The 23,342-nt window shown below is 47.4% G+C and overlaps 1 protein-coding gene across 1 annotated transcript in view; it reads left to right on the top strand.

Annotated features, from left to right (window-relative positions):
* The window catches only part of RASGRF1 (Ras protein specific guanine nucleotide releasing factor 1), a 60,768-nt gene that overhangs the window by 16,948 nt on the left and 20,478 nt on the right, over positions 1–23,342 (top strand). The window contains exons 3-9 of the mRNA XM_063314222.1: positions 5,259–5,406; positions 7,705–7,797; positions 17,416–17,669; positions 18,854–18,933; positions 20,295–20,488; positions 20,790–20,899; positions 23,049–23,167. Coding sequence (XP_063170292.1) covers positions 5,259–5,406; positions 7,705–7,797; positions 17,416–17,669; positions 18,854–18,933; positions 20,295–20,488; positions 20,790–20,899; positions 23,049–23,167 — 998 coding nt within the window. The remainder of the gene's footprint in view (positions 1–5,258; positions 5,407–7,704; positions 7,798–17,415; positions 17,670–18,853; positions 18,934–20,294; positions 20,489–20,789; positions 20,900–23,048; positions 23,168–23,342) is intronic.

Raw genomic sequence — 23,342 nt, 5'->3', positions numbered from 1 at the left:
TGGACTTAACCTTCTTCTCTGTGACATCTTTCAGGTATTGTAGAGTATTATCGTAAGTCTTTTATCTCAAGTAAACAAACTCAGCTCCTTCAGTCTTTCTTCCCAATACTTTATTTTTAGTCCCCTGATCATCCTCACTGCCTTTCATTGAACTAATTTCAGTGAATCCTTCTCAAAGTGTGGTGCCCAGAATGGACACAGTCCATGAGGTGGGTCTTGTCCAAAGCAAAGTGATTTAGAAACTGTACTTCCCCTGGCAATGCACATCACTGTTGCCTTTTTAGCAGCCCCATCGTATTGCTGGTTTCTGTTGAGTTTACAGCCAACTACTATTCCAAGGTCTTTTTCACAAGTCCTGGTACTAAGCTACATACCACCAGTCCTATGCCTGCTCATTTGAGTTTTGCTTCCCAGGTGAAGAACTCTGAACTTGTCTCTGTTACATTTAATTTTGCTATCTCCATCCAACTTCTCTAACCTCTCAAGGTGGTTTAGAATTCCATTTGTCTTCTAAAATACTGCCATTGCACCCAGTTTTGTGTTACCCCTTTGTTGCTTCATCCAGGCCATTAATAAAAATGCTGACTCAGAGCTTGATACCATAAATTCCTCCAGTTAATCACGTTTCCATAAATTCTAATTTCATCCAGACACATTTAAAAATTTGCTGATCAGAATATTGTGGGCCTGCAGTGGACATAATAGAATTTGATAGTCTACTAATTCATCACTTTATGGTCTGTTCCCAGACATTGGATCTAGTTCTTGGATTCTCTTTTTTGAAGGTAAGGCTGGAGTTAGTCCACCTCCAATTGTCTGGCACTTCACCCATTTCCCAGAATTTCTCAAAGGTTCAGTCAAACACTTCACTAGTTCCTTCAGTAACCTATGAAGAAATTAATCTCCTCCTCCTAAAAATTCATATTAAATTCTAAATAAGTAGTATTTCCACCGGATTGCTATCAGTCTCATGCTTCAATACTAGCCCTTCATCCTGCTCTTCACAGATGCAGTTCACGGACAAGCCCTTTCCTGTTGGGGAAGATTAAACCAGAAAAGGAGTTGAGTACCTCCAGTTTTTTTCTTACCTGATATCATTTTGCCATCTTCACTGACTAGCTGATATATAGTTCTTTATTCTGAATACATCTTAAAGACCTTTTTCTCATTCTTAGCATCAATTCATTCTGAGCTTTCACAGTCTCCCCAGGCTTGGACTATCTGCATGTTCTGTTCCTTGGCAATCTGATCCTCTTTCTACCTTCTACCTGTGCACACTTTTGTTTACATTTCTTCATTAAGCTTTTCATGCAGCCAGATTGGCTTCTTCTGATATCTTCCTTATTTTCTTAACGCAGTTGTTTGCAGGTGTGCTTTCAGTATTTCCTTTTGGGAGATCTCTAACTTCTTTTCTCATTAGCTCTATCATCCGGGACACCTAGGCAACATTTTTTATCACTCAGATTGCTCTGAGTTTATCAAAATTGGTCTTCCTGAAGTCCAAAAATATGCATATGACAATACTCAACCTTTGTTTCTCATTCAGTTAAGAACTCCAGCATGACACTGTCACTTTTCCAGAATGGCCCTGCTATTTTCATTTCCTTAATTTAGTATTTTATCAAGTCAAATGCTGCCGATCCTCTTGTACCTGTCTTCACCTTCTGAAGGAAAATGTTGTCTGCAAGACCAGTCAGAACTATTGCAGAAAGACTACGCTTAGCCTGGTCCCCAACCTTTTGAGAGGTTTTCCCAACAGACGTCAGGATAAACCAAGTCTTCCGTTACTACTGCTTCATGCTGTTCGGAAAGAATTGCAATTTGCTTTTGGAAAAAACATCCATATTTTCTCCTTTGCTCTTATTCTGTATTCCACCTGATGCAATCTATAGTATTGCTAACTTCATTCAGTTCAAGATGATGTGGATACTTTTAATATAAAGGAAAAGGTCTTGCCTCTTTCTATTATTTCTGTTCCTTTTTAATTAATAATATTCTTTGATTATTATATTCCAGCTATGGGAATCATCCTACTAAGTCTCTTTAAAAGTATTAAATCATACTTGCCTTCATATAGTAAGGCAAATACTATGAGCATTGTAGATAATTAATTGGTTTTTCATGGAGTGTTTTAACACATCCATTTAAACAAACTCATCTACATCTCACAAGTCTTAACTGACTTTCTTACTGCAGGTTTTTCCTCCGTAGGATTTGTTTTGAAGCCCTCCTGACTGAGTTCATCACAGTTCACCATTTTTATTAGTCCTTGCCAAGTATTTGATCATCCAGTCACTGGAAGGATGTTTGAGAAAATTACATGACCCCCTTGAACTCTAACGGTGTGTCTTCAGTGTTCAAAGTCCACAATGAAATGGCTGTAGCTGCTCTCAACAGAATTGTTTGCCTCCATATGAAATAGCAGAAAGGATAAGTTTTGGGTCTGGGAAGTCTTCATGTATTAATGGATTTGGTCAGCATATGATTGTTTCTGTCCCTTGCAGTAACGAATTGGTACTCCTGTCTTCTGGCAGGGCATAGCGGCTTCCTTTCGGTCCCTCAAGGATCCACTCTCTTGCTCAACAATTCAGCGTCTGTTTTCTGTGCGAGGACTCAACATTTTTCTGAGCCCTCACAGAGAAAGTGACTATCTTTTGTGTCTCTTATTCCTAGTTGTCTCTTGCTTCTTTAGTTTTGTCTCTTTTGATAAAGAGCTGCTGCCTCTGCCAGTTCCTGCTGTAGCACCTCCATTGTTTGATCTGATAAATCTTCTGCTCTGAGCTTAAGATGGCGACTCACTGCTCCAGATCCCTGACCGTTTTTCAAACGTTGCCAGAAAGGAGGATCCTGATGCAAGCCCCGCCCCTTTCCCTCTGCATCCCAAAGTCAGATGCCCCAAAGGAGCAGAGCTTGTGACCAACGGTGCAACAGTGAGTCGCTGCTTTTGTCGTTCTGACCAGCGTGGGTTACTGTACAACCGTTGATACTGCTACAATTTTATACATGCTTCAAAATATGCCAGATTGTTTCCAGGTAGTAATATAAATGTGGAGTCCTCGGTGCTCTCTGAGCCTTGTGTTTTCTTGCAGACGTTTCATTGCCAGACTCGGCAACATCTTCAGTGCAGAGAGGGAGTGGGCCTTGCTCTCAGTTTATATACCGTGGCTTGCCCTGCTTGTGTAGGTGGGGGTGTTGCTCTCTCCGTGGGAGTTCCTTGATTGGGCTGTTGTTTGCTGCTTGGTTGATTGCCTGAATTAACAGTTCCAACTGGGAAACTGTGAGCATCCTAAACCAAGCCAAATCCAAAAATGCCAGAGAATTCCTAGAAACCTGGCAGCCATCAACAGACACATAGAGGTAAACAACATCTACATACCATTCAAAAGAGACAATAGAAAAGCCAAAAGACCAGTACACCCCCTTGCCAGCAATCAACACCCAGATATGCAAAGATCAACACTAGGATTAACACCAGATGAACCATCAAACAGCACAAGAATCAAGGAACCTAATCAAGGAACTATTAACTCAGGCAATCAACCAATCAGCAAACAACAGCCCAATCAAGGAACTCCCATGGAGAGAGCAACACCCCCACCAACACAAGCAGGGCAAGCCACGGTATATAAACTGAGAGCAAGGCCCACTCCCTCTTTGCACTGAAGATGTTGCCGAGTCTGGCAATGAAAGGTCTGCAAGAAAACAACAAGGCTCAGAGAGCACCCAGGACTCCACAGTTCAACCCTGAGCTACAAATATTTGCTTCGATTAGTAATACAAATTTACTACAAAAAATTTAAGGTACAACTTAATAAAACAGTTGGGGGTGAACAAGTCATGTTTATTTATCTTCACTTAAGTTTCTTAAAGTCTTGTTCTCCTCATAACCTCTGAGATTAGCCATGAATATATTGTGTTTGGGGGGGGGGTGTCAGGGGTCTACCCCTGGAACTCCGCCAGTGAATTCCACTGGCAAACTCCTGTTAGCGTTCCCTGTGTTTCTGCTCCAAACAAACTTGCTGCCTTATATTCCTCCTACAGTCTCTGCAGGAGCATCTGCTTACTTAGCAAAAAGTTGTCACTCAATCCCCCCTAATGGGCCATTATGCTCTTAGGACAAACTCTTTGACAACAGCAGATACTTTGGAATGACTTTTTCACCTTTCATGGCTGAGCAATGCCTCAGAATATCCAGCTTTTAAGGTCACTTCTCTCTTCCTCCCATTTGCTTTCTCCATCAGGGTTAAACTTTGTGACTACAAGCAACTGTAAGCCGCCAATAGGCAGATTGTTTGGGACAACTGGAATATAGTTGAACTTTGGCATATGCTTAGCCTCTAGATGTATAAAATGTGACCCCTTTGCAGGAGAAGTGCAGTCAAGTAGAACGTGCAGTCTGCACCTCCAGATCCCTACAGAGCTCCAATAATCAGTACAGTACTTTAAATTCCAAATTTGAATGTTAAACATACAAAGCTGCCTTATACTAATACTTACCCATATTTATCTCCCTCCCTCCCTTCCTTTCCTTGGTCCCTGAGATCCTTTTAATTGAGCTTCTCCCTTCACTGTGACGTTAAGAAAGTGGTTTTCAGGTGCCCTTTATTCTCGCATATTGGATGAGAAATTCCAGATGAATAGTGGCCAGTGGGCAGCAAGTCCTCCATCATAGCAGAACCCCATCCTGATGTGTGCCCTCGATGGGCCAGGTCAGTTGGGCTCCTTTAGCCAGATGGTTTTTGAGATGTCACATGGGAAGTAGCATTATCCCAGACCAGCCTTTCTCTACTGAGCCCAAGATCGTTGACCTAAGCAGACAGCAGCTCTCCGAGATTCAGGCTTTTCAACCACACTTGACAGTGAAAAGCTGTTCCTGCTATTTAGCTATCTCTACAAGGCCACATTGAAGGAAGTCTGTCTGCTGGCTGTGTCAAAGGAAGGCCAGAGCTGCTTTCATTTGGACTCCTGCACAGAGTAGGGAGCTGCACTGGGCGGCCTCGAAAGCTGCTTCCAACCCAATTATTCTAATCCTATGATTCCATAAAACTTCTTAGCGATAGCAGCTCATCCACAAAGATGCTAGGAATGAAATAGCACAGGCAAAATAATTTACTCAGCAGGAACAATTAGATCCGGGAACCCGTTATTGTTGTGCAGGCGGCGAGGCTGAGGGTGTCACGAATGCCAGGCCTAAAGGGGTTTCAGAGCCGGCAGGAAGGAGAGCAACTTTTTAACTGCTCCCTCTGTCTCTGTCACAGTTACGGGACTCTTGCGACAGAGCATGAAGCCTTAATGCAGAAGTACCTCCATTTACTTCAGATTGTGGAGACAGAGAAAACAGTTGCCAAGCAACTCAGGCAACAAATTGAAGATGGAGAAATAGAGACAGAGCGCCTGAAATCAGAGGTATGGAGCCCAGCCTCAAAACATGCTGCCGGTTGCTCGAGGTGCAAGGATGCTGGGTATTTTGCTATTTTGAGCACCATTCCGTCATCCCATCCTGCTTCACGTGCAGGAGGCATTGGCCAAACTCCTCCAAGCTGGTGGCTTCCTGCCAGCAAGAGGCTTCATGATGCAAATGATGCAGGTGGAAAGCGCAGACCTGTGGCAGACACTGAGCAGGCACCAGGCACCTTAATGGGCACCCTGAGAGGCCGTTAGAATGCATTGCCATGGGCCTGCAGGTACTGAAAATGGGCTTCCGGGGTTGGAAACCGTTGTGTCCAGATCTGTTTGGACACACCCTCTCTCTCTGGAGCTCCCGAGACCAAAGTGATAGACATAGCATCAATAGATAGCAAAAACATTGCCATGTTTGTCTGGAAGAGAATGGGGTACAATTTTGTCAGTAGGTCGAATTATATACATCAAGAGATTTTAGAAGAAGCCTGCCCCAGAATATCTGGAAATGTCCTTTGCCTTTATTCTGACAGATTCCGCTGTAAACCCAGTTCAAGCCTGGAAGCCCGCAGTACGGGACTATAGGAAAAGGGTGACCGTTGTTTGAAACTACCGAGCAAACAATAATCTCAGCGTTTGTGATTATGGAGCTTCTGCATTCAAATTTTTGTTGCTGTTCCATTCATGCTCTTTGAAGTGCAGATCAAACGGTCCTTTATATGCATATACAAATGCAGATAATTGCCTTGATTGCATAAGGAGTTGTTCTGTTTTGTTCTCAAGATGATTTGTTTTGACAGCTATAAATAAGCTGCCCTGTATGGCCCATCCAGAAGATACAGAAATGTTATTAGTGAATGAATAAATCCACTGCTGATGCCATGCTTCCTCTGCCCTTCCCAGCCCAGGCTACGGAAGGACAAGCGAAGGCAGCTCCCCCCACCTCAGGAAGTCCCTTAGTACCACCACCCACCCCGAGCCACTGCTGCCCTTTCCCACCCCGCCAGATCACCTCCAGTGATGCCGCGGGTTCCCGATTCCTCGCAACCTCCCCCCACCTACGTCCCTGACTGGCCACCCACTGTCCCCGGTGGAAGGCGGGCGTTAGGAGTATCATCCCAGTCAGCAGGTTGTCAGGGAGACCCTTTCCTCGCTCATAAGCCATAATCTGAGTGGCAGCAGCACAACTTGTTGGTTCCTCTGCTTTGCCCTTGTTCTTGCTTTTGCCCTGAACTAATGTCCCCCTGGCTGCTTGCATGCTTGAAGGATTCTAATTCTTTGGAGTGTTTGATGAACAGAAAGTAGGTCTTTTTGCATCTTGTAAGCAGGATTCTTTACTGAGTGATACAGTTGTTATTTAATCCCCCCTTTCCTAGTTTTGTGTTCACAATTCCTCATGTATCACCAAATCACACAATCCCTTAACTACTTCTAATAGCCCACTGGAGGACAACCATTCTTTTAAAAATATTTTATAAAGTAAAAATCAGATGTAAACAACAGTAGCCCCCAACTCCTGAGAGGCAGTCGTACCCCCAGCTGTTTCTGCACCTGGTCTTGTCTGCGTGGGCCCCATCTGTAAGGAAAGCACAGGGAGTGCCAGCCAAGCACCAGGTGTTCCAGCCACGGTGGGAAGACTCCTCTGGCCTTCCACGGGAGCCTTCTTCTTTTTTTAACCCATTCAGTCATGCCTGATTCTCGGAGACTGCCTGGACTAGTCCCTGCAGTTTTCTTGGCAAGACGTTTCAGAAGTGGTTTGCCATTGCCTCCTTCCTAGGGCTGAGAGGAAGTGACTGGCCCAGTGTCACCCAGCCGGCTTTGCGCCTAAGGCGGAACTAGAACTGGCAGCCTCCAGGTTTCTAGCCTGGTGCCTTCACTGGGACACCACAGTGGCTCCCACGAGTGCCTTCTTACTCCACACCTTTTGAAAGCCACAGGACCACAGGCTGGTAAAAGAATGAGAAGAGGGGGGTGTCCTGAAATCCCCTCCTCCCTGCCTCTGGCTCTGAGGCATCTCATTAAAACTGTTTCACTGAAATGGCACCTCAAGTTGGATGGTGCAAATACTGAGCTCCTAGTCCTCATTAGTCAGAGGTGTTTCGTGAACTTCAAAACTACATCATCCCAGGCAGAGCTGTCCCTTCCCCGATTTTGTCACCCAGCTTAACCTGAGGGAGGCTGCGCACTGGCAATGCAGAGTTGCCCCGGGCTGGGTGGAATCCGTGCCCAGACCTGTGGCCCCAGACGCTTACGGGGCTCGCCAGGCCCTGCCTGAGCCGTTTTCGTTTTTCTGTGCCCCGCCAGATTGCAGCCTTACTCAAGGACCACGAGCGCATTCAGTCCAGCCAGGCCAACGTGCCACACGACGACGACACTGACATCAAGAAGATCAAGAAGGTGAGGCGCGTGCGTTTGCCGTCCCCCCGCGCCCTGCCGCAGAACGCTACGGCCGCCCCGGGGCGGCGGGGGTGGAGCGGGGGAAAGAAAACCCCACGCTGGAAGCCGTGAAAAGCGGTCCCTGGCCACTCCCGAATCCTCCTCTCCGTTTGTCGGGGCCGGAGGGAACCTCCAGCATATGGGGCTGGGGGGGCGCTTTTTCCCTAGCAGAAGCTGCCGGTCGTCGTGCCCCCCCCCCCACCCCGGGAAAACGCCCAAGGGCTGCCGTGGCCCCTCCGCGCTCCATCAGAGTTTCCCACCGCCGGGCGGCCACGCGGCCGGCGCTCCCGGGGGCGCTCGGGGGAGGCGCAAGCAGGCGGCAAGCGGACGGCAGCGCCGGGAGCGCGTCCCCGGCTTTCGCAGCAGCGGCGGGAGCGCCCGTCCCTGCTTTCCGCCGGGAGGGGAAGCGCCAGGGCCGCTTGGCGGAAGGGGCTGGCCCGGAGCTCCCCTCTCGCGCTCGGGCCCCCGCGTTTGCAGCCCCCGGCCGGCCTGGAGGAGAGACGGGAGGGGCGCTGCCAGCGGGGCGCGGGGCGGGGCCGGCCGTCTCGCTCACGGCCCCGCTGCCCGGCAGCCGCAGGAGAGCCCGGCGCCTCCAGGCCAGGCTCTCCGCGGCCGCCGCCCTCATGCCCGGGCCCGGGCCCGGGGGCGCCTGGGCCGAGGAAGGGCCCCGAGGCCGGCTTTGCGCTGCTGCGCGTCTCGGAAACCGCGCGGTTTCGCTACGTGTTTCCATTCGGGCGGGGGTTGGATTCCGCCAGCAGGCAGCTTCCGCTTGCGGCCCAGGAGCGCAGGACGTGGCCGGGATTCAGCCCCCTCACGCGGATCTTTCTGTGCCAAGCGAGATCTGTGGAGGCCTCGAGCCGGCGGCTGTGGCTGATGGGGCCAGGCGGGCCAAAGACCCCGGTTTGCAGCCTCTGATGTATGGGCTGGGGAAGATGGAGATCTGGCAGGGGAGTTCCCAAAAGCAGGCTTTGTGTGTACTGGGGGTTGGGCGGGAATTGCTCCTATTTTAGTGCTTGCTGGCAGCGTTATATGGCAACCAGAAAGGAGTTCTGGTACACACGGACCCAAAGCAGTGGCCCCCATCGCTAGTTGGTGGTTCAGAAGGTCCAACGAGCTTTGTACAGGTCTTCCCAGCGGCCACGTCAGGACTGAGCCTGACGGGGCCTTGCTGGCCTCCCAAGAGAGAGGCTTCTTGGAGCCTGGGTTGCCCCTCAGCCTTAGGCCGAGCTGGAGAGGAGGGCAGACCCACTTGGAGGACCCCCACAGGAACAGCCTTCCCTTTGATTCCTGGGACCAAACTACAGAAGCTTTAGCAATACCTTACGTTGAGTTTGGAAGTGAGTCTGGAGTTAATATGGTCACAGGCAAACTTCTCCCTGAAGCAATTTAGTGGCCTGCTAGAACCACCTAATGGAGGGGAGCTTAACACAGCTGAGAAGAGCACACAGAAAAAGAATATTATCTCACATAGCTTCAATGGGCATGTCAGAGAAACAGGTTATTGACCTAAACACTCAGCTCTCCCAAGCATAAAGAATTACACGCTTAGACATAGTAGGTTAAAAAGTAAGTGAAAGAATTGATGGAGTGTTTAAAGGTTAATAAAAGAACTCCAAGCAGCAAACAGCAATCTTGCAAAGTAGAAGCGTGAACCAAAAAAGGAACTTGCACATTACATTCAGAAATAAATTCAGTCGTCACACTGTAGTTAGATGAAGAAAATAGAGGTAGCTTACTTTTATTCAGTACATCTGGATGCAGGTAGATTCACAGTAGAAAGCACTTAATAATCACTGGTTCTTCGTAGACACTTTCTATGCGGAATAGAAAGCGTACACGCAAGCAAGATGGAAGGGGGAGAGCTGCATCCTGCAGCAGCTCCTGCTTGCATTTCTGCCCAAAGGGTAATGGAGATCGTTAATCCGAAAACCCAAGAAGGAGCAGGAAGTGGAAATCAGGTGACCCACATGACATGCCACAAGCACAATAGAGATGCGTTTGCTAGAGATACCCCCTTATGCTTATGAGACTGCTGAGTTGACCCCGATAATTCCAACAAGAATATCTTGCTCATTTTTATTCTTTGGTCCAGTTACATCCATGTTTGGTGAAAAGATGAATTCCTTGTTCTTTTGTCCCTATACATAATTCACCCTTAGCCCTACACCTGCTAAGAGTTGTGTGGAATAAAGGAGCAGAATCCTTCTGATTCTTAGGCCCACTGCATAGCCCAAGATCGAGGCAGAGGAGAGCAGCATGTTTACTTAGTAGGTGGAAGAAGGAGGAAGAGAGAGAGGAAGTTGGAGTGGCAACAAACAGCTTCCTCTAGCAAGCATCATGGGACAAACTCAATTTACATGCTAATGCACATGCTAATGAGGCATGCTGGATTTGCCAGGACCTCCAACACTCCCAACATACCAGGTGGTAACTGCAGTCTTTTGCATCTGTAACTACAACACATTCTCAGAGCATAACTGGCCCAGAGCACGTTGCAGTGATCCCATTGGGATGTGCTCAAGGGACACATAGTCCAGCTCTGCCTTCTCCAGAAAGCTCCACTGAAGCATTCTTGGCCACAGCTGCAAGGGTTGCCCTCGGGAGCCAGGCTGGCTCTTGAGGTGCTTCCAGGCTGGGACTTGGGCTCCCAGAAGGATGTGTTACCCCGTGCACACGGTCATAAGGTCAGAGCTGGAAAGGGCCATTTGAAGCACTGAGTCCAACCCTCTGCTCGGTGCAGGAAGCATCAGGGGCAGAAGGCGGCCAGCCTTTGCTTTTGCTTGAACACCTTCAGCGAAAGAGAGCCCACAATTGGAAGGAAAGCCTTTGTGCAAACATCTGGGAATCTTGCCTGAGCAGTTGTTGGGGAAGCAGGTTTTAACTATAACGGAAGATTTATGGGGGAAATGCATTGTTGGGATAGGCAAAGCCGAGAGCTCTGCGTATGTGTCTTAGGAACAAAAGCAGAAGGAAGACCTGTCTGAGATGAGCAATCTTGCACCCCAAGAAAGACAAAGTGAAAGACAAAGGGGGAACTCACTGTAAGTCCCTCGCTGTCTGTGACCCACTTCCCCTTGTGGTCAGTGCTGCTGGAGTCACACTTCCTGGACCCCACCTCACTGGGCCCTGCTGGGTTCCATGGTGAGCTACTCTCGCCTTTCTTTAGTTTACATCCATTTTTCTGTGTCCTGCATTCCACAGTAGGAGGACAGGCCTCAATCTTCTCCATGCTGCTCTTTCAGGTTTTTAAAAAATGCTACCCTATTCCCCCTCAGCCGTCTCTTATCAAGGCTAGATGGATCCGACTAACTCCCATTTCTCCTCAGAGGCCGTAGTTTCTGGCCATCCTCATTGCCCTTCCCTGAACCAGTTGCAGTTTCTCTGAAGTTTCCCTCACGTGTGGTGCCCAGAATGGGAGACTGCATTCGGTGCAGAATAAATTGGAAATATTACTTCCCATGATTGGTAAACTATACATGGTCGATGCAGCCTAAAATGTCATTTGCCTTTTTGCAGGCACGTCATTCTACTGGCTTATGTTCAGTGTGCAGTCAACTACTATTCCAGGGCTTTTTTACGAGTACCATTACACAGCTAGGCATCACTCACTCGGTGCCTCTGCATTTGATTTCTGTTTCCAACATGAAGAACTGCACTTGTCTGGTTTAATTTTGCTTTGTGACTTTTATCCCTTTAACTTACCAAGTTTATTTTCATGTTTATTTCTGTTTTCCAGGTTCTGCTGTCTAGCTATTCCATCTAGTGACATTTGCAAATTTGATAAGCATTCCCTGTCTATTCATCCATCAAAATATTGAAAACTTTGCAGCTATGTGTTCAGTACCTTTCTCCAATTGGATGAAGAATTGATGAGTGCTCTTTGAGTACAATTTTCAGTTTGCGTCCACTTAATTCTCATGCTAACCAGCCAACGCATATCTGGGTTGTCATTTAGCATGCTATGCGATACTTTGCCAAATACTTTTCTGAGGTCAAGATGTATGTCTACAGCATTCCCACTTTCCCCTGACAGTAAGAGCACTTTGGCAGTGGAACTAAGGACCCAGCAAAGCAGTGGGCTTCTCTTCACTGGTTGTATATAACCCATCTGTCAAAGCAGTTCTAATCTGAGTTCTTGCACTGAGCAAAAGTTGGACTCGGTGGCCTAAATGACCCTTCCAACTCAGGGATTGTAAGGCTGATGTTGCTCTTGGCACATGGATTAGCAGGAGGTGGACTTGATAAGCCTTGAAATTATTCTGCCTCACCCCGATCCCTGCCTCAGGCACTCTGTATATCATGTGCTGAAAGGTCTGGTGTACACACGACTGTTTCTTTTCCTCATAGCGCTGAGTCACTAGAGATCATGATTCTTCTCCTGGTCTCTTCTGCTGAACTCCTTTACCAAACTCCTGTTAACTCTCTCTGTTCGGATGCTCAGTCCACTCCCGTCTTGTGACTTTTGGTCCTGTCCACTTCTTTCATAGAATATAAATATTGGAAGAGATCATCTGCCCACTATTACAGCATCTCTGACTGACAGCCATCCACCCCCTGTTTAAACACTTCCACTGTCGTCCAAGGAACCCTGTTCCACTGTTGGCCATCAGGAAATTCTTTCTAATGTGCACCTAAAACCTGCTTCCTTCTAATTTAAACCCTTTGTTGTCTTGTTGTTTGGAATAAGTCTGCCTCCTCTTCTGTGTGACAGCTCTTTGGCTGCCTGAAGACAGCTATTGTCTCTCCCTGCAATCTTCTCTTCTCCAAGTTAAATACACCCAACTCTCCCAACTGTTCCTCACAGGTTTTTCCTCCAGGTACCCTATTTTATTGGCCAGTGAATATTGAATTCTGTGTATTCAATTTTCTAGCTGTGGTTCCAACTCTGCAGAATAGAAAGAACAGTGATATCTCTTACTCTTGTCTATCAACAGGATATGTCTGTTGATGCATCTAGGATTGTGTCATCATCTGTGTCAACATACCAAGATGTTCCAGTTCTTTTTCGCATTACTCCTGTCCACAATGGTCCTCCCATCCTCATGCCTTTGATTTTACCCACCTAAATATAAGGCTTTCCATTCCACCTCATTGAAATACAACTTGTTGGATTGAGCCAATTGTTCAAAACCCCCCTGAATCTTGATTCGGTCCTTTAAAGGGGCTGTTTTCCCCCCCTATCTCTATGTTTTCTGTAAATTTGATAGTTATATTTTTGAACCCCTCATCCAAGTTGCTTATTAGTATGTCAAACGTGGCAGGGCCTAGAATGGGGAATAGACTCCTTGACACTTCCAGCTTGGCACAGAGCCACTAATGTGCTTTATTTATTTATTATTTACATTGCTTGCATGCTCCTCATTCCTGCAGGTTCTAGGAGAATAACTGTATAAACAAAAAGACCTCAAGAAACCCCATGTACAAGTAAGACTAGGAGGGATGAGGCTGATCAAATTCCCCCGGGAGGGAGTTCCAAAGGGGGGGGGGGACAACCACCAAGAATGCCCACCTCTGAGGGCTTGTCAGGTGACAATCCCTTGGAGATGGGACCTGGAGGGACTAGCACAGGCAGTTGGAGGGACTAGCACAGGTCATAGGGCCTTAAAGGTGACAACCAGCACCTTGAGTCACACCTGGAAGCCAACTGGTAACTAACAGAGTTCCTGAAGCAACAAGGTCAATGAGAATATATTGAGATACTCCCATTACTGCCTAGGTTGCCACATTCTACACCAGCTGTAGCTTCCAGCTGTTCTTCATGGTTAGCCCATGTAGGATGTGTTACAGTAGTCCAAACAGGTGACTAGGGCATGAGTGACTAAGCAGAGCTTCCCAATCCAGGGGGTGTAACAGTGCAAAAGCCCTTCTACCCGTATCTGCCACCTGCTCTTCAAGTAGGAACTGTGGGTCTAGAACTCCCAAATTGTGAACCACCTCTAAGCAGGGGAGTACAACTCCATTCAAAGCCAAAGATGGAATTTCCCTGGAATTGTTAGGTCCACAAATCCAAAGTCACTTTGTCTTGGAGGGATTCAGTTGGAGTCTGCTCCTCCCCACGTGGACCCTAATAAACTCCAGGCCAGCACTGGGCCAGCACTTCCACCATGTCATCTGTTTGGCCCACAGGCTAGGTGTACAGCTGGGTAACATTAGCATATTGATGACACTGGACCACGTGCCAGTGGATGACCTCCCCAAGTGGCTTCATATAGATGTTAAGGAGGAGTAGGGAGAGGAGAAACCCCTGAAGTGCTTCACAGAGTAGAGGTCTCCGGTCGATCTCTCCTCTCCCACCACCAACTGTATCTGACCCTTCAGGAAGAAAGAGAGCTGTTGCAAAACAGTGCCCCCCCATCCTGCAGAGATGGTCCAAAAGAATATCGCAGTGAATGGTGTCCAAAGCTGCTGAGAGATCAAGGACGACCAGGAGGGTCGCAGTCCCCTCACCCCAGTCTCTCCAGGTGTCATTCACAGGCAGAACCAATGCAGCTTCCGTGCGGTTGCCAAGCCTGAATCCCGAGTGGCTAGGGTCCGAAAAATCTGCTTCCTCTCGGGTCTTCTTGCAGTTGTAGGGCCACCACGTTCTCCATAACCTTTCCAAGAAAAGGAAGGTTGGAAACAGGCCTATAATTGTCCAAAGTTGGACTGAGGGTGACTGGAAACTCTTTATGGACTTTTTGCTGAAAAAGGAAAAAAATGAACTTGTGATTTATAGGTTTGTTGATTAGAAAGGGTAGAATATGGAAAGAAGGGAGCCATGATGTACTGTAACCTTAAGAGAGAGAGGATAAAATATAAATGCATTTATAACTGCTGTAAAGAAGTTTGGAAGCCACTTCTTTATTTCTTTTTTCTTTTTTACTTAATCTTTTTTCTTTCATTTCTATTCACTTACCACTTTTCTTTTACTTTGCTTTCTTTTTTCTTTAAATTTGTATTGTTTTTACTTGGTAAAAAGACTTCTTTAACAAAAATCAGTTAAAAAAAAAGTTGGACTGAAGGAAGGCGTCCTGAGCAGGGGAGCCTGCCGCTGCCTCCTTGGAGATGGCCAACCCCTCCTCCCCATTACTGTTCAGATGCAGCTTCCTGCCACCTCACAGGAGGCCTTAAACGATCACTAGAGGTTGAATTCAATTGAAAGGCGACAGAACGAACACTGTGGAAGGCTCTATTCACTTCCTCAAGACTCAGACTCAAATGATCATTTCGTAAGACATGACCCCACTGCCCTGCTGGGATCCACTTATCCTGCATCTGAGTGTTTTTGCCCACCAAATGCTGTGAAAATTCTCCAGAGCGGCCTTTCAGATGGTCTTGGCTAACTTCCTTCCCTAAACGAGGGAACAACTTAGAAAGGGCCATGGGGCAGCACTTGGCAGACCCAGGAAGAGTGACAAAGGTTGCTCTTCTGCAACTGGAATTGCCAATGGGCAGACTCAAGCTCGAGCTCATACCGGTGTCTGGCCAGACATGATCCAGGGCTTCCTCCAGCAACATGCCAGCTGTCTCTGCTGCCATGTCATCTCTTTGAACTCCTTTGTAAGCCATGGAGCTGCAGTGGGGAGAGGCTCACTGGAGCAACATGGCGTCAAATGCCCTTTATTCCATAGGGCAACCAGAGCCTTGGCCAAGCTGCTCACCGGATCCTTGGGAACAGCCCTCTGAAAACCAACAGCTTCCATTAGGCATCTGGGTGGACCAATCCAATAGGTCCTTCCCCACTGTGGAGGGGGAATCGCACTGCAGCAATTAGAGAGTGAACTATCCTGACAAGGGGCAAATTTCAGTGCTTTCCACTTTCAAATCAGACCCAATGTGTGATCTACCACGTGCACTGAACCCTCGATCAGTGTCCACGGTTATCACGACAGCCATGAAATCCTGGGCCGCTCCTGACCTCTGCTGAGGGAGTGCTAGGCGACGGGGATGCACCACTGCCACCCCAGGAATCAGGTTGAGCAACTCTGGCAGGGAGGTAGCTGTGTAGCAGGGGAGTGGTACAAAGCAGCAAGCCCATCTGGCTCAACAAGGTCTCACATCTGGTTGCGGAGTAGCACCTCTTGATGCCAACAGATCCTTGCAGAAGGCAACAGCCACCACCCTCCTCTGCTCTAGGACTGTGGTTGATGCCAGGCCTGGAACTGGGTGGGCAGATATCCAAGGCAAGAACTCCTCCTTCCTCCCTGACCCAGGCCAGGTCTGCCCCTGCTCCATAATCAAATCCTGGATGAGGAAGGTCTTGTTACAGATGGGCTGGGGTTAAATAGAAGCGGTTGGAGCCCTTGGAAACCCAGCTCACAGCATGAGAACTGAGCTGGAAGCAGGGGTGGCATGAAGATGCCCAAGTGTCTTCCCTGAGTGCTGCCCAGGCTCAGGCTCCCATGTGCCCCCCCCCCCTGTCTGTCCCACCAAAGATGGCCCCTCACCCTCATCCCAACAGGGCTGTTCAGGAAGAACCCAAATCTTCTAATACAAAGGGTTTGAGGAGTTCGTATTAGATAAGTGAACAAAAAATAACCATAAAAACTTTAAATTACATTTAAGTACTTTAAATTATTTTAATAATGTAAGAATTCAAATCTCTGAGCGAAGTGTCAAAATCTCTACTATTTGTTGTTTAAGAATATAGTAAAAAAAAGGACAAAACTACTAAAAATGTAGACAAATATTAGTTTCCAACTGCCCTTTTATTGTACTCTGACTAAGGTACTGTACAATATTTATAGACATTTAATTTTTTCTGTGTGATTTCAATTCTTTATTCAGTTCTTTTTCCCTTTAAAAACTATACTCTAGATACTTATATTTGACTTGCTGTGTAGTATATAATATGTATGGAAGCCATTCTTGCTTAAATTTTGTTAGACTTCTGTTGTGAATATATGCTGTTAATGTTTACAACAATATTAGCTGACTGACTAAAGAAATATTGATCAAAAGTTAATATTCCAGAGAGGAACATAAGAGGAACATTAAGGACAATGTCAGGTTTATAATTAATACAACAGACTATATTAATAATAACAAAAAAGGCAGCACTAATCTTCCTAGATGGAGAAAAAGTTTTGATAACCTGCAGTGGCCATTTTTACTTGCAATATTGAAGAAAATAAATCCTGAAGAAGAGTTCGAAGCCTGGGTTAAAAGTAGGTCCCAATGGCAAATGGCAAAAATGATGGCCAATGGAGGTTTTTCCACAGACTTTCCAATAAGTGAGGGTGCTAGGCAAGGATTCCCACTCTCTCCCCTATTATTGATCATTGCTGTAGAAATATTGGCAGAAAAGATTCAAGGCGACAAATGAATTCCTAGCTTCAAAATCCATGGAGAGGAGTATAAGCTTAAATATTACTCAGATGATGCAATATTAACCAACACAGAACCATAAACTGCAGTAAGTCAATTGATGAAAATAATCCAAGGCTTTGATCACTGTTCAAAAACAAAAAATAATTTCAAGACACTGAATGCAAAGAAGATTTCCTGTGGAAGGAATGTGGCTGCCAGATAATAGATTCCGGGAAGTATCTGGGTTTGCATTTGACAGTCAATAATCCAGAATTCCCTCTCTGAAAACAGGTCCAGAGTTTTCTCCGGGGATGGTTGTGCAGAAGGAAGTGGAAGACCATCATCCAGGATTACATCCGCTCCCCTCATGCTGACAGCATGCGGAAGAGGAACCAGGTGGTCTTCAGCATGTTGGAAGCCGAAGCGGAGTATGTGCAGCAGTTGCACATCCTTGTCAACAACTTCCTGCGCCCACTGAGAATGGCTGCCAGTTCCAAAAAGCCCCCCATCACGCATGACGACGTCAGCAGCATCTTCCTGAACAGGTGAGTTGGAACGAAGCAGGACGGAATCTGGCTGAGAAAAGCCACAGCTTTTAATGTCGCTTGCAAAGGTCGTGAAGCCCCTCCAAAGGCCAGGCCGTTGGATGCCTCTTGGCTTTTAAAAATACAGGGAAACCAGGTGAGAGAACTGTGGAGTGAAAGCTATTAAAAATCAACAGCTTTGCCAGATGTGTCCCACTCCTGTCCAGCTGCTGTCAAATGCTAAGGGGGAACAGTCTTGCTCAGGAGTCTGGGAGCAGGGAATGAGCAGAAAAGGGATTGAATTCAGCTGGTGCCTTCCAAGTCTGTTTGGAGGCCGCAAGACCTGAACTGTTTGTTTGTTTGTTTGTTTATTGTTTATTTAATAAATTTATATGGCCGCCCAACTCACACAGCGATTCCAGGCAGCTTACAAAACTAAAATCCACAATATAAAAAAGCCATCAACCCCCCACCCCCTGCGGCAGCTACAAACACAGTCAGATCAGCCTTTGGAAGAGAGATGGAGAAGTAATAACGTGATTCTCTTCCGAGTATCTCTAAGGAGTTCTCTCCGAAGAAGGCCGAGACTTCTATCACTCCCAGGGTGACAGGATATGAAATAATGGATTTATGTTCCAGAAAGGCAGATTCCAGCTGAACTTCCTAAACATGTGAGCAGTTTGATAGTGAAGCCAATAATGGAGGCAGGGGGCTCCGCTTCCTGGGATGAACGTAAGTGGAGCATTCACTGCTTTCTGAAATTGATCATTAATCTGGATTCCTGCACAAAGCAGGAGCTGGAACAAGTGGCTTTAATTGCTCCTTCCCAGTCTACAATTCTGTGATTCTATGGAGGGGTGGAAAAGGATCCATTAATCTGTGGCACATTGGATCTGTTTGTAACACTCCGCTACTTCCCCAAATAGTAAGCAGGTGATGTAAGGTCCCGTGATTGGCTGCTCTCCCAGTCTTTATGATTTGGGAATCATTTTCTTCTTGTTCAGAAGGCCAGTGCAAAGAGCCGGGTGAGGAAAAACAGTCCTACCCCACATCCTCCTCTGCCACATGCTAATGAAAAGTCTGCTGGCAATTGGCATTTTCTTCACAGCAAAATTAGTTCCCATTGGCAGTGAGCCAAACGGATCACTCCCTGGTGCTGGGTTTCCAGTTCCTAACTTCCTGGCCCAAATGTCTTTCTCTTTCAGTGAGACCATCATGTTTTTACACCAGATCTTTTACCAGGGCTTAAAAGCACGCATCTCTAGCTGGCCAACCTTGGTGCTTGGTGAGTGTAATGGATTTTGTTGTTTATTCAGTTCCCGATTTAACCAAAGGAGTAGGACCTGCAGCAAAGCGCAGTGGTTCGGGTTTCCAGACATCCACGCTGTTGGGGGGGATTCGCCGTTCCCTTTGCACACGCCCCCCACCCACCCCATAGCCAGGCTGCCATCTCAGGCAAGCTGAGCGTTTCTGAGTATGCACTGAACTGGTCTGGGGAAGGGAGATTCCCCCTCCGCCAGTCAGGTGTGTGGCCAAGATCTGTTGTACTTTCCAAATCTTGGGTTTCCCCCAGACTCAGGGCTCCTGCCCCTTGTGTGCAGATGATGCCCTTTGGGCTCTAGGTGGCTATGCACATGGCGGTCCGTTCCCCCCACTGAGTCAAAGTGCCTTCCATGCCTCCTCAGACTGGTCAGGAGAAGACGATGCTGGCAGGATGTTTGCTGCTCCATCTTGCCTGCCTGTGCTGGGCCTGTTCCAGTCACTGCCAAATGTTGCTGCCCTGATTTTAAATGTGTTGCACGTCATAAGCAGAATGATCCCGCCCCCCCCCCCCATTTTCCTGCCCATGTCATCATGAGCCTATCACGGTGCTTCAGCAGGCGTGGGGAGGGTCCCTGCCTGTCACCTCCAGGCTCCTTTGCATGTCCCTCCACCCTCGCCCCATTCTGCTGTACCAGGGTGGAAGAAAGGCTTCAAGGGAGGTGGGAGTCATGAAGGGTTCGCCAGCAGCCCTTTGGCTGAGGGTTCCCCTCCCCTCCTTTTCCTTTCCTTCTTTGCAGCTTCCAAATTCGGTGGGCCTGTCTGGGAAGTCTGTCCGAATGTCTTATTCAGCATACCCTTGTTGGTGCTAAAGTAGGAGAGGGTCGGTTCTCAGGGCAGGGGGTCTCAGGGCAGTTCTCAGGGCACTTTAGACCCCTTTAGACTCAGGGCACTTTAGACCACTTTCCTCTAGAAAGGGGGTCTGCCCCCACCATGGCCGTCCTCAGTCCAAACACCTGACCTGTCCCTCCTCAGGTAAGGCCAAACCGTGTCACATTTCCACAGGACAGAGAAAGGGGGATCCGGATTGGGATGGTAGCATGCCGGGGGCGGGGGGGTGGCTCACTTTTTCCACCTGGGCTGGGGTCCCAGGGAAAATCAGCCCAAAGAGTGGCCGGGAGGGGCATTAGGTCATCTGAAGCTCCTCGCTACAAGCCTGGTCCTAGTTGCCACCCCACGAGTTGATTTTTAGAAAATGTGAATGGACCCATTCGGGGCGGCAGGCGCCCTGCCCTTGCAAGCAAGGTCTCCCCCCGGCAGTGGACAAGCCCTGCTGCCTGCCTCCCCCAGCCCTGCCATTCACTGCCTATTTGCCTTTGCCCACAGCTGACCTCTTCGACATCCTCTTGCCAATGCTCAACATCTACCAGGAGTTTGTTCGGAACCACCAGTACAGCCTGCAGATCCTGGCTCACTGCAAGCAGAACCGGGATTTTGATAAGCTGCTGAAGCATTATGAGGCCAAACCGGACTGTGAAGAGCGGACGCTGGAGACCTTCCTGACGTACCCCATGTTTCAGGTGAGGCTGTTTTGAACCCTCCAAGCTGCAGGGTCAAAGTGTCACCTCTCAAGCTGGGGGGCAGGAACAAGAGGTTCAGGCAATGTAAGTATTAATATGAACCAGTCAACTCATGGGGGGCACCTGAAGAAATCCACGTTTTTAGCCGTTGTAAAGAATCCTGGAAATGCTGAACTGAAGGCTGGAGACAAATGCTTCAGCCAAACTGGGGCATGCTTCCTGAAGTTTCGGTTGCCTTGCTAGGTAAGGCAAAACACCAACTTGGTCTCTGGGTTCTCTTCTCTCTTGTGTCTTCACCCAGATCCCCAGGTACATCCTAACGCTGCACGAGCTGCTGGCCCACACACCCCATGAGCATGTGGAGAGGAACAGCCTAGATTATGCCAAGTCCAAGCTGGAGGAGCTCTCCAGGTCAGAAGGGCCGATTGCTGCCTTGCAGGGAGGGGGGAGGCAGAACTGTGGGCAGCTCCAATAGGCCCTCTTGCAGCCCCAGTGCCCTCTCAGCACCCACCCCTGCAGGAAGGGATGAGAAAGCCCATTGCAAAGAAACTGTAATGGTACATGGGAATGACCTTGGGGAAAGGGGGAAGAGACGCTGCCTAGGGAACGGTCAGATAAGAGAGGGCATAGCCCGCAGCTGCATAAAGGGCAGAGAAACAAACTCAGAAAGGACCCTCCCTAACTTCTCAGGCTGTAAAAGAGACGGTGGGAGATTTGTACTTTCAGACTTGCAAGATTCTGTCAATGTAGCCTTACAATAAAGTAGAATTAGCTCATCTGGTCGTGTTTCCTGCCTGGTCTACTTGAGAAGGCTGACATCAGTCTTGCAAGTTTGAAAGTACCTATCTTCTGCCATCTCCTTTACAGCCCGAGAAACTAAGGAAGGTCCTTTCTGAGTTTCTTGCCCTGCCCATTATATGGCTGCAGGCTATGCCCTCTCTTATCTGACTGTTCCCTAGACAGCATCTCTTCCCCTTGTCTCCCAAGGTCATTCCCACATACCATTACAGAAACTCATCCTAGTCTCTGCCTCACCTTTCTGAGCTGCAAACAAAACATTTGAGAAGTTCTGCTAGATGAAGCAACCCCCTTACTATACCTTTTATGACATTAACATCCACTTGTATTTCCACAGTCGGGGAGGGGATCATGCCCCAACTCCTGACCCCAAGTGTTCCTACTCTGAAATTGTGTACACTGTCCAGAGTTTTGGTGCTGATCTTCATGAGAGTTACGTGTTTTAGACACAACAATGCAATAACAATAACTCAAGACCCATTTCCTGACTGGTGCCCTCCAACTCCTGATAGGTTGGACTACAGTTCCCATAACTTGGTCTTGCAGGAACTAAAGTTCAGGGTATTTGGAGGACACAAGGTTGGTGAAGCAGATCCGAGAAATGGTTTCCCCATGATATGAAGATCGCCATCATCTTTAAGGAATGCTGAATTTCTCGCATTTTTGTATAATTATCACTTCGGGACAAATAAGCAGCCATCTGCACTTAAGCAGAGACACAGAGTACAAGATGTGTGAAGCAGATAATGACAAGGCAACATATGTTATTTTAGAAATGCTGAGAAGTTTTTTCTCAAATGCCTTTCAGAGAGGGAAAATGCTTTCTGAAAACTTTCAGATTGTATGAAGAACTTCCTAGATGTTTTAGTTTTATCAAGCCCAATAACCACACTGAGGCCTTCCCAGCCCCAAAGTGGAAGTTCAGCTCCCTAGAATAGCAGGTGGCTGCTTGCCCTTCACCTTCACTCAGCCCAGAGAGGGGCCCGTGGCCCCCAGGTTTCTCTTTGAGGGGACAGCGCAGAAGAGCTGCCCCCGTTGCATCTAGGGATTCTGGGCATTGGGAATCTCTATGGCTCATTCCCCAAGACCACTCTCTGGCTCTTGAGCCAGTGTTCTTCCATGAGTGGAATTCTTCAGCTGTTCTCTAACAGCCCTTTGCTTTCTCAAATAGGGGCACCTCTCTTCCTTTTAAAAAAAATTATTAAAGAAGTTTTTTGCCAAGTAAAAACAATGCAAATTTAAAGAAAAAAGTAAAGAAAAAGAAAAGTGATAAGTAAATAAGAAGGAAATGAAAGAAAAAAGAGAAAAAGAAAAAAATATATAAAGGAGTGGCTTCTGATCATCTTTGCAGCAGTTATAAATGCATTTATATTTTATCCTGACTCTCAAGGTTACTTAGTGGCTCCCTTCTTTCCATAATCTACCCTTTCTAATCATCAAACCCATAAATCACAAGTTCATTTTCTTTCTGTTTTCGGCAAAAAGTCCATAAAAGGTTTCCAGGCACTGACAAATGTAGTTGTTGTCTTTTCCCTGATCAAAGAAGTTAATTTTGCCATCTCTGCAAATTCTGTCATCTTCACCAACCATTCCTCCGTTGTGGAACGTATTTCAGAGTCTTTCCATCTTTGTGCATATAATAATCTTGCTGCAGTTACCATGTACAAAAACAATCGTCCATAAGTCTTTTCTGGTTGTCTGTCCATTAGTCCCAGCAAGAAAAGTTCTGGTTTCAGGCTGGCCCCGGTCTCTTCCTGTGTAGGATAATGCACGATGAAGTCAGTGAGACAGAAAACATTCGGAAGAACTTGGCAATTGAACGGATGATTATTGAAGGCTGTGAAATCCTCCTGGACACCAGCCAGACTTTTGTAAGACAAGGTAGCTCATGGGATGGCGGGAGCCTTGCAGAGGACACTTCCTCTGTCCGCTGGTCACCAGACCTCAGAAAAGAGCTGGAAATGCCCCAGGAAAGGGCAGCCCTGGAGAACAAACAACAAGGGGGGATGTGAGGGGGCTTAGCTGTTCCTCTCGCTCAGATAACCCTGGAACCCAG

Source organism: Candoia aspera, chromosome 13 (assembly GCF_035149785.1).
Source record: "Candoia aspera isolate rCanAsp1 chromosome 13, rCanAsp1.hap2, whole genome shotgun sequence".
Lineage (NCBI taxonomy): Eukaryota > Metazoa > Chordata > Lepidosauria > Squamata > Boidae > Candoia > Candoia aspera.
The sequence above is the reverse complement of the archived record's forward strand: the minus strand, read 5'-3'. Positions and strand labels throughout refer to the sequence as shown.